Source organism: Prenolepis imparis, unplaced genomic scaffold, assembly GCF_030444845.1.
Source record: "Prenolepis imparis isolate NDT839.2.m4 unplaced genomic scaffold, iyPreImpa1.0 SCAF_76, whole genome shotgun sequence".
NCBI lineage: Eukaryota > Metazoa > Arthropoda > Insecta > Hymenoptera > Formicidae > Prenolepis > Prenolepis imparis.
This window is the reverse complement of record NW_028141234.1, coordinates 24731-36386: the sequence shown is the minus strand read 5'-3', so window position 1 is coordinate 36386 and position 11656 is coordinate 24731. Positions and strand designations below refer to the sequence as shown.

The window sequence follows — 11656 nt, the reverse complement described above, 5'->3', positions numbered from 1 at the left end:
ACGCATCTTCCCCGAAACCGTTTCGTCGATTCTTTTTTCAGCATTAGCAGAGAGAAGATAACTCTCTGATCAACCTCCACTAGCATTAGAATGGACTGAGCCGCAAAGTTGAAAACAAGAACGCACCACAGGATCAGCTTTTATATAAATTCAATTTATTATTTCACTTTACAAATTAGCACTCTCTGCATGACACTAAGATTTGCGCCTTGATTAAGGATTGCACTACAAATAGTTTAATTCGCCGCGTGAACGTAGGTTTAATATAATAATTCGACGATCGCCTGGCATTGACGTATCCGCTTTTTGTTACAAAAATCACAAAGCTTGTCTCGATTGCTCCGCACAAGAAGAGACATAAAAATTCGGGTAGCGCACGGATTGCACGGAGTTCACGGGAACCGCGAAGATTACAACAAACTCCTCGCGTTGTTAGCACCCTGCTGATCTTGCCGCATGACCACGTTATATACTCCCTTATTTATTCGCGAGTTACTGGATCTCCTGGTTGGAGACGCGAATTATGCGTAGTGAGCTATCGCCAGGACGTCGACGGACTTATTTACAAGCCGCACTAACGCCACTGAACTAAATGTACTTTATCACGTTGGTTTCACAAAACCACACCCTACTACGGATTGCAGTCCCGACTAATAGAAATTTAATACGGACGCCTTTGAGTCGCGAAACGAGACACGCCGCCCGGTTCTACTCCGACATAACAGAAGAGAACGCCTTATTATACGCGCGAACATAGACGTGGCCCAAGTCCGTTGGACTACAAAAGCTATTTTGTCTGGGCCGTGGAGTTGGCGGATAGAGCGACTACCCAGTCCCGCACGTAATTACCGACTGACCAAGAGCCGCGGGATAAACGCGCTTATATAGGCTCTTGACGCACGGGCTGATTGGCTGGAATGAATCGGACCACGCATTCCAGCAGTTTTTGCATACATGACAATCTATACCCCAAAATACAAAGAATACCGCTGACAATATTAATCGGCGCAAATAATACCAGTGACAATATTTATCGATGTGAATAATACCGATAACAATATTTATCGATTGATTACAAACAATATCTTTCTTCTTTTTTTTACGTGGGGGGAATCTTTTATAGATACCCGTGCCCTCTCGGGTAAGGGTTAGGAGGTTATGCGGGACTCCCTCCCCGAAGGGAGATATACCACACTAAACCACCTCACGGGTGTCCTTCACGGGCGGTAGGTGGGGGACGCCGAGAATGCTGGGATCCCAATTCGGTGCCCCCCTTCTCATCTGTCTTTCTCGGAGGAGAGACTGTCCAAGGACAGCCCCTCCTCCCGCCATCGTGCGGGCCGTCGCACAGCAATGTGCTCCCACCAAGACGAGGGTGTCCTCGACAATGATTTCCGTCCTTGGTGGCGCCCCATGAGAGCCGTCATGGAAAAAGACGGCCACAGTTTTGTGGCGCGTCACCTTTAAACCAATCCTTTTGATAAAGCGTACGACTCGAGCTGTGGCTAGGTTTGCTCTCGCCACAGCTTCCCTCCTATATATATAATAACTATTCCCCCTGGCTAAGATGAGCGTGTCGTCTGCGTAACAAATCGTGCTACAGCCAGGGGGAAGGGCAGTCCGAATTACCGAGTCGTATGTGAGGTTCCACATTAATGGGCCCAGAACTGAGCCCTGTGGAATTCCACACGACATCGCTCTCTCGCACACTTCGGCCTCTCTGATTGAATGATTTTTTTGTCCCGAAAGTAGTCCATGACTATTGCAGCCAAGTAGGGGGGGTACCTGGTGGTAGTCCAGGGCCTCCCTAACTTGGTGCCATGGCAGGGTGTTGAATGCGTTAGAAATGTCTAACGAGACAGCCAACAACATCCCACCGTCCTCCGTAACGGCCTCCGCGATCGCCCGGACGCGAAGGATCGCGTCTATGGTCGACCTGGCGACGCGGAAGCCGTTTGCTCCTGGTGTAAGTCAGGACCCTCACGGGACAAATGTCGGACAAGGCGGTTCGCGATAATTCTTTCAAAAATTTTGCCCCCCTTGTCCAACAAGCAGATTGGCCGAAATGCCGAGAGCGACTCTTTCGGGTTGCCCTCTTTTGGAAGCAGGACGATGTTCGCCTGCTTCCATACTGGGGGGAAAAAACCCGTCATGAAGCAGTCGTTGTAGAGCTGTCTTATGGGTTCCGCCAGCTCGCGGTAGGCGAGGCCCCAGATTTTTCCGTGGATGCCATCCAGACAGGGAGCTTTTCCGCTCTTTATTTTCCGGATGGCATCCTTCAGTTCCCCTCCCGTGACCCCTATCTCGTCGTCGTCGTCGTCCCACTCAAACCCGATGTTTGGCGTTGGTTGTAAGTTGTCAGCATTTCGAGTGGGAAATAATGTATTTATCACTTCAACGACGAACTGGGGGTCTAGTGACTCCGTTAGCGAGGATGCCATATGCTTTAGTTTATTTAACATTCGATACGGTCGTCCCCACGGGTCCTTATCTAGGGAGAGGAGCAGCTCCTCCCAGGACCTTGCCTTAGCCTTTCTGATCTTAATGCGTAGGGCGTCCCGGGCGGCTCGGTACGCTACCCACGCATCGTTGTATTCAGGGTCATCTCTGTTCCTCTTCAGTCTCCGTCTTGCGTGGTTGAAAGATCGCCTTAGCTCGGCGATTTCCTCCGACCACCAATACGCACGTTTAGAGGGGCGGGACTCGATCCTGGGCATTGCTACGTCATTTGCTTGTTTGACGATGCCCAGGATCCAGTCTAATTTGCCTTGCAAGTCCCGCTCCTTCCTTCCCATCTCTAGCATGACCGCCCTGATTATTGAGGCGGTCCATGCATTAGCGTCCAACTTCTTGAGGGCCCACCTCTTGATTTGAGTGTCCCGGATCCGGCGGCGGATCTGCACCTCCCTAGGGATGTCGGCGACGGAGAAAATTATGTATCGGTGATCAGATGCTGTTTCCCTCTCCGCCGCCACTTCCTAGTTGCTTATGAGCCTCTCCGCAGGGGGGCTGGCCCATGTTAGATCGACAATGGACCTCCCCTGCGGCCTGACACAGGTGCTTCTCGTTCTGCTTTTTACCAGAACGAGGCCCAATTCCGCCGCCCACTCCAGGACCTTCTGTCCTCTCTGATTCGTTTGCGGGGAACCCCAAACCAGTGCTGCATATTTGCAGACGTGACAGCCACTTTGCAGCCAGTAGAGAGGAGGGGAGGGGGTAGTCTGGAAGCGCAAAGCGCACTGAAAGAATGAGAACACACTCGCACGTATAATTAGACGCTCAGCGGGTGGCGGCTTCGAACATAGAAAAGGACAGATATACATATATATTTTGCTCTCTATTAAAGTTAGGAATTTCGAGCGAATTTGGAATATTGGCGATGGCTAGTCGGATGCGATGCAATATGTGAGAAAATAAAATATAAAATATAAAAAATATATTTAATATTATAAAATATTAATAAGAAAAAAATATATTTTAAATATATATAATATAAATAATTCACTCATAATAGGTAATTTACAAGGCCGGACGAGCAAACGCGAACGCCGACACGCTAAGCCGACACGTAACTCGAGATGTCACCGAGGGAAGAAAGAAAGAAATCTTCAAAGTAGAAGAAGACGAAGAAAAAGAAAAACTCGCCGATAACACGAGAGTATATACCGAAGAGGAGAAACAACAAATACTCTACGAATATCACGATGCGCCCACAGGAGGACATCAGGAAATCGAACGTACAATAAAAAGAATTCGATTAAATCATAACTGGCCAGGGTTAACAAGAGATGTCGAAAAATATATCTCAAAATGTGAATCTTGCCAGAAAAATAAATTATCGCGACGAGTAAAAACACCCCTCACTATTACGGACACGCCGAGTAAACCATTCGAGAAATGCGCGCTAGATATAGTCGGACCGTTAACAATTACTAATAATGGAAATAATATTTACTAACTTTTCAAGATAATTTAACAAAATTTAGCAAAGCGATACCGACCGCAAATCAAGAGGCTAACACGATCGCGAAAGAATGCGCCACAAAAATAATTTTCGAATCCCCGAAAAAATTCTAATCGATTAAGGAACAAATTTTGTAAGCGAAATATTTAAAAATACGTGCAAATTACTTAAAATCGATAAAATTTAGACGACAGCCTATCACCCCGAAAGCAACGGAGCATTAGAACGATCACACCGTACTTTAGCCGAATATTTAAGACACTATATAAATGCCGACCAGACAGACTGGGACGAGTGGATTCCCTACGCAATGTTTACGTATAATACGACCCCACACACGGCTACGGGGTATACACCTTTCGAATTAGTATACGGACATCAAGCGGACCTACCGACAGCCCTAGCGAGACCGCCTAAACTAACGTATAGTTACGACGACTACTCGCAAGAGAAAGAATACGGGCGATAAACCAACTCGCGAAAGAAAATATTAAAGAAGAAAAAATAAAAGCCAAAGGGTACTACGATAAATCCGCAAAGGAAACAAAATTTAAGATAGGCGACAAAGTACTCGTATACGACGAGACGCTCCGACGGGGACGATCGAAAAAATTAGACGCGCTATGGACAGGACCGTACGTAATAACCGAAAAAAATTCCGACGTAAACTACACAGTAAAAAAGGGAAGAAAAGCAGTGCGCATGCATACGAATAGACTACAACTATTTATAGAAAACTAATACTTACTTAATCGACCTCCTCGCCAGCGTCACGGCGGTCGGGGCCGTAGAGGTAGGGCCGCCCTTGTTGAAGGGCTTCTATGACTCGGAAGACCGGAATTAAAAAAGCCTCTTCCGGTGGAACAGGCACCACCAGTAGAGATACAAGGAGAGTTCTAACTGAGGTCCTCCGAGGGGGGCGCGGGGCGGGGCGGGTGGGTTCTCCGGGGCGTGGGTATGACGACACGCGGGGCGGGGGGGATCTCGTGGGCGAGGGGGATGACGTCACGCGGGGCGGGGGCGCTTATCGCTGTGCGGGAGACGCTTATCGCGTATTGTTTTTCATAAACAAAACAGCGTATTGTATTACTTTGAATTATTTAACATGTTATTATAAACAAAACACCGCAAAGTGAGCGCCGATATTCGGCCGCCCTCGCGGTACTTCCCCTCCCCTCCCTCATAAGGCGACGCGCTTCGGCGGTACTTCCGCCCTCCCCCTCCCCTGCCCATAAGGCTGCGACGTTTCTTCCTCATTGTTTAGGAAGAATTCTTTTGCGATAATTTTGCCGACATTCGGCCGCCCTCACGGTACCTCCTCCTCCCCTCATCCATCTGAAGGGATCTTGGGAGGTCGCGCTTATCGCAATGAACACGTCGGGACACGTGTTTTCGCGGTAAAAGACCGTGTTGCATTACGCGCCGATATTCGGCCGCTTTGACGGTACCTCCCCCTCACCCTAAGCGAGATTCTTTCTCATTGTTTAGGAAGCGCCGATGTCCGGCCGCTTGAATTTTTATAAACAAAAATGAGCGCCGATGTCCGGCCGCTTTGTGTCAAAAGCGATAACGCGATGAAGGGAGATCACCTTTCTGATATGTAATTAAACAATCTGTTAATCATGAAGAGGGGAAGAAATAATTAGACGAAATATAATAAGGACTGCTGCCACTTTAAACCATAGTACGTAATTTGCAAGCGCACAGATACGTCGGTCGAAAAAAGAATAGCGGGTGTAAGTGCTCTATAGAACGTGATTTTAGAAAGTGTGGAAAAATGGAAAACTTCGACTGAACGCGACCTGTTGGAGCGGTCCCATCAAATCATCACCTTGGGCGAGTATTTTGAATGGGCGCTGCGCTGCGAGGAATTTATCAAACTGCTCGAAGAAAACAACCGTGTCAAGCGTCCGCTCTCGATTGGATATAGACAATCTTTGGTTGCTAGAATCGCGCGACTCAAGGGTGCAAAAACTCGATTGCAGAGACAGTTTATATCCAGTGGTGGTAATTACAGTGGCGACAATAACGCGGGAAGACTCGTTTGGCGAGAAATCGATATCGCGTTTGAAAATCGTATACTGACCGGTGCGGTGATTAACGCAGACTATATCGAACCGCGACAATTTTTGTAAGATCCTAGTAGTGTAGTACTCGAGCAAGTGCAAGACGTTATAAAAATACACAACTGTGTAAAAGTAAATACTGTGTTCAACGGTGAGTTTGTGACAGGTGATAAGCGCGCCAACAAAAGTATTAACATGAGAAATTATGAACTCTTTAGCACGTCCGATTTAAGCGAGTGGTATGAGCGGCACGTCATCGAAACCACCTTGACGTCTCTCGAAGAGTTTCAGGAACGTGATAGCGGATGGGGATTGTCACGAATCCTCGATCTTACGGTCAACGTCAACAAGTGCAATCTTATGCGCGCGGGATGTCATATTAAATTACCGCGAGAAATTATGGCGAAGAGAGCGGTAATTAATGTGCTATCAATGGACAATGCGTGTTTCGCGTGGTCAGTGGTGGCCGCTCTGTACCCCGCAGAAAGAAATGTGGAACGAGAATTTTCATATCCGCACTATACGACGGTGTTAAATTTACAAAACATTGAGTTTCCGATGACGTTGAATCAAATAAAAAAGTTTGAACATATAAACAATATCTCAATCAACGTCTACGGCATCGAGAGAAAGAAGGAACTATCAATTCTTCCAATACGACTCGCCGATCGGAAAAGAGAAAAACATGTAAATTTGCTATACGTGGAGAAGGAGGACGACAACGTTGGACATTTCGCGTATATCAAAAATCTGTCTCGCCTCGTAAGCTCGCAACTGAGCAAACACAATGGTCAAAAATATATCTGTGATCGGTATGTATATTTATTGCAAATTATATAATTGTAAATAAAATTGTAAATAAAATTGTAAATAAAATTGTAATTTTTTTTTCTTTCACAGATGCTTGCATTATTTCGGATCAGAGGACAAGTTGCAGGCACATACGGTAGACTGTGGAGAAATGAATGACTGCGCTATCCGGTTACCAAGCGATAAAGATAAGTGGCTCGGCTTCGACAACTACAACAGAAAGGAGCGGCTTCCATTCATGGTGTATGCCGACTTGGAGTGTGTGCTGAGGAAGACATCGGAACACGTGTCATACGATCAACATCACGAGGTATTTAGCGTCGGGTACTACGTGCAATGCTCGTACGATGAAACATTATCCGCATACCGATCTTATCGCGGTGCCGATTGTGTCGCGTGGTTCGCCAACAAACTCGAGGAATTAGCGCATCGCATAAAGGATATTTTGTCTGATAATGTCCCCTTGATAAATTTAACATCAGACGAGTGGGAAAAATTTCATAGCGCCACGCAATGTCACATTTGTGAAAAACCGTTTGCGCCGGACGATAATCGAGTACGCGATCTAACTGGTCATTGTCATCTAACTGGGCGATACAGGGGTCCCGCACACTCAAACTGTAATCTAAATTACAAAGACTCTTATGTCATTCCTGTAGTTTTCCACAATCTATCCGGTTACGACGCACATTTTATCATAAAAGAAATAGCTACCGCATACGAAGGACGTGTAGATGTGCTTCCAATAACAAAAGAAAAATACATTTCATTTACAAAGACTGTCAATAGTACCGACGACAACGACAAAGATCAGAAAGCTTGCATAAAATTACGATTCATCGATTCATACAAATTTCTCAGTGCTAATCTTGACAAATTAGCATCTTTTCTCGATAAGAATAAGTTAAAAATTTTACGTTTCAATTTTTCCGCATTATCCGCTCACAATTTCAAATTATTGACGCGAAAAGGTGTCTTTCCGTACGAGTACATTGACTGCGTGGACAAGCTGCAGGACACGCGTTTACCGCCGCGCGAATCGTTTTATAGTTCCTTGACCGGTGACACTGTATCCGAGAGCGATTACGCGCACGCTGAGAACATTTTGAATCGATTCTCCCTTCGAACTCTAGGCGAATATAGCGATCTATATTTAAAAACTGATGTCTTGTTATTAGCAGATATTTTTGAAAACTTTCGCGACACTTGCATCACGAGTTATGGACTCGATCCTGCGTATTATTATACTCTTCCCGGATATACATGGGACGCCATGTTAAAACATACAAATATTACGTTTGAATTGCGTACCGATATCGACATGGTTATGTTTATCGAACGGGGTATACGCGGCGGTCTAAGTCAATGTTCCAACAGATACGCGCATGCTAATAACAAGTACATGCAGTCATACGACTCATCGAAACCATCGTCATACCTTATGTATTTCGATGTAAATAATTTATATGGATGGGCAATGTATCAATCATTGCCTTATGCCGATTTTCGATGGGTCGAAGACGTTTCAAACTTTGACATTTGCGCGATCGCTCCGGATTCGGTCACAGGTAATATTCTCGAGGTCGATCTAGAGTACTCACAAAATAAACACAACACACACATTGACCTACCGTTCTGTTCGACGCGCGACAAGCCGCCCGGCAAGCGGGAAGATAAGCTTCTCGCAACCTATATGACAAGAAGCGTTACGTCATACACTACCGCAACCTGCAGCAGTGCACACGTCACGGTCTTCGTATCGTAAAGATACATCGCGTATTACAATTTACTCAATCCGCATGGCTCCGCGATTACATCGAACTCAATACAAAATTTAGAACACAAGCGAAAAATGATTTTGAGAAAAATTTATACAAATTGATGAACAACGCGGTATTCGGCAAAACTCTGGAAAACGTTCGAAATCATGTGGATGTAAAATTATTGACAAAGTGGGATGGACGATACGGTGCGGAAGCGATGATCGCGAAACCAAATTTCCATAGCAGGGCAGCGATCGCGTAAGAATTGATGAATTTTTTCACTTTTCATTTTCCACAATTCATAATCTCACGTGAACATTTCCAATTTTCACATATGCTCTGAGAGTGATCGTGTACTTACAAAGTGGAAAAGTGAAATAACCAGAAAAATTCATAGTTAGAAACCACTTTCACCTCTATCCTGTAACCTCAAAATATCTTGAAGAGTATTCAACACAATAAATAACCAATCTTGTTACATATCTGTACAGCATTTGGATTGTTGAAATTGCAAGTATGTATTAATACTATTAATTATATTACATTATACCGTATTACTCTATATTCGTTTATATATGTTGTATTATTAGCCATAATTTAATATAATTTATACAATTAATTATTTTAGTATGAATGTCACATACAAGCAGCGGGATATTCTGCTGAGTTCGCTAAAACAGCATCCGAAAATAATAAGAGGTCGAGTTTCAAGAAAGTCTGAAAGCCGGAAAGAATTGGTTATTATATAAAGATAATAATTTCGTATATATTTGTATTCAATATTCAAAATTATTATATTTTATTAATTATACATTGCAGAAAGATATATGGGAAGAAATAACAAATAAGCTAAATAGCTCCGGAGAAGGACCGATTAAAACTGTACAAGAATGGATTAAGGTACTGATTTGTAAAACAATACACGAAGAATATTAAAAGCAGTGCATATATATTTATATTTTTCCATAGAGTTGGTCGGATTGGAAAATGTACGTACTTAAAAAGGAAACGAATAGAAGGAGAAATGCACAAAGCACTGGCGGTGGACCTCCAAAAATAGTTAATTTTACTGATCTTGAGGCACAACTGTTGAAAATTCTAACTCCCGAGGCAGCTGGGATGGCAAATATACCTCAAGCAGGATTTCAGTCAAAGAAGGTAATTGGCCACTATGATTATTCTCTCTTCTATTATTATTATTGTTATTATTATTATTATTATTATTATTATTATTAAGGGAACTAATGTACCTCATCAAGAAGTCCCTGGACATGAAAGAATTTTACAAGATGAAATCATGAATAATTTAGAGATAGTAGACGTTAATGAAACCTTCAATATCGAGAGTTCGAAAGCTGGATCGAGCCAATCGATGGAAGAATTGCCAGTTATTTATATCGAAGATGTCGACTTCGGCAATTCTACTACACATACCCATAGTGGCATTCCATTTGCAGTAGATGATGATAAAGAAAACGCGAGTTGCGAATCAAAAAAAAAACGAAAGGCAGGATTACTGCAGAACCCACTTTCTAAAGTCGTCAACTGCAGCGATCCATCTATTACAACTGCCGGCAGCTGTGATAACAGATGTACAAAATCTGAATTATTGAATAAAAAGAAGGTAAAGGTAGATTGTTCCTACAATCGTTTTGAAATCAAACAGATGAAAAAGAAGAATGAAGAAAAGCTACCTTTTGTGTTATCAGAAAAAATAAAATCTTTAAGCGAAATATCACATTTGATGCTACGCGTTCAGGAACAGACACTTGAACTGAATCGTGAAGAACAGCAAGTGAGACAAGATACGCTTGAGACTCAAAAAGGCATTCTACAAGAGCTAAAAGAAATGAAAGAACTTCTGCAACTACGAAAAAAAGAAACAGAATAAATATAGGTACATAACATCAATTTTGACGTGATATATTCAAGTATTTTTAATACTTATATAGTTTATTTTGTCCTGTTATTAAATTGTTTATTTTATTTTGTTCTTAAAAACCAAAGAAAGCGTAGATTGTAAGTATATATAACTACTAATTATTTTTGTCAATAAGATTGTTTATTTTTGTTGTAAGATTCTATTTTGTTGTAAGATAAACAAAGTTTAATATGACTGTTGATTATAAAAATAATTAGAAAAGTTTGTATAGAAATTTATCAAAGATATTATATATATATATATATATATATATATTGTATATATATAGTAACGGAATTGATCTTTCAAATAGATCTTTCTAATTGTTCATATTGAAATGTGTGTACCTTCTCAGCAATACGTTTAAAAAAGTCCGTCAGAGTATAGGCTCATTCAGACAGGACGCGTCAAGCAGCGAGCAGCAAACCAATAGGCGAGGTAATATTAGCAGTGGTGTAGAAAATATTGCCTCGCTTATTGGTTGCTGCTCGCTGCTTGACGCGTTCTGTTTATACCTAACAGCCATGTACTCGTCCTGCCATTCCTATGTTGTTCTTCCAGATGAGCGGATACCTCAGAACCATTCCAAACCCTTGAATCGTGAGTGCGGCCTCCATGGCCTGCATTAACTGCCAAAATCCGTAGATTGTAATCACTAATCTAAAATTGAAATTCGGAAGGATGTTCGGAAGGGTGTTTAAGGCCAGGTTGCACCAACATTTTGGATTTAAGCGAGACTTAAATATGCGTCTATCTTTATCTTTCTTTCTAAATAAATAAAGATAGACACATATATTATACAAAGTAATATATATACACATATATATATACACATATATTATACTCACAAGCATCACGTTCAAAGAATGGTAAAGTTTTCTATTTATATATAAATGTTCCCTCATTGTTTCCGGTGGCCATATCGCTATATGGACCCCATCGACAGCCCCTATTACTCCAGGAAATTGGCAATTAATCCAAAATCTTAATGAAAAATATATTATAACAATTAATTATATATATTTTTTAAAAAATGTCTATATTCATCAAAATGCTACTGATATAAACATTAAAGAATGATCAAAATATGTATTAAGGCTGCGTTCGGAAACGTCCCCCGAGTGCATTCCCT

The 11656-nt window shown here is 42.5% G+C and overlaps 1 protein-coding gene across 1 annotated transcript; it reads left to right on the top strand.

The window, feature by feature from the left end:
* Nucleotides 1-8855: 8855 nt before the first annotated feature.
* LOC145947413 (uncharacterized) lies at nt 8856-11402 on the top strand. The gene is made up of 6 exons (XM_083057195.1): nt 8856-9117; nt 9232-9340; nt 9423-9503; nt 9573-9761; nt 9841-10500; nt 11086-11402. The coding sequence occupies exons 2-5, from the start codon at nt 9233-9235 to the stop codon at nt 10492-10494; spliced, it is 1032 nt and encodes a 343-aa protein (XP_082913321.1). The 5' UTR covers nt 8856-9117; nt 9232; the 3' UTR covers nt 10495-10500; nt 11086-11402.
* Nucleotides 11403-11656: the final 254 nt, after the last annotated feature.

Excerpts from the sequence above, each read along its gene's own strand:
- LOC145947413 (XM_083057195.1), top strand. The coding sequence starts at position 9,233 with ATGAATGTCACATACAAGCAGCGGGATATTCTGCTGAGTTCGCTAAAA. Across the intron at positions 9,504-9,572 it reads CTGTACAAGAATGGATTAAG|AGTTGGTCGGATTGGAAAAT; the intron begins GTACTGATTTGT and ends ATTTTTCCATAG. Across the intron at positions 9,762-9,840 it reads CAGGATTTCAGTCAAAGAAG|GGAACTAATGTACCTCATCA; the intron begins GTAATTGGCCAC and ends ATTATTATTAAG.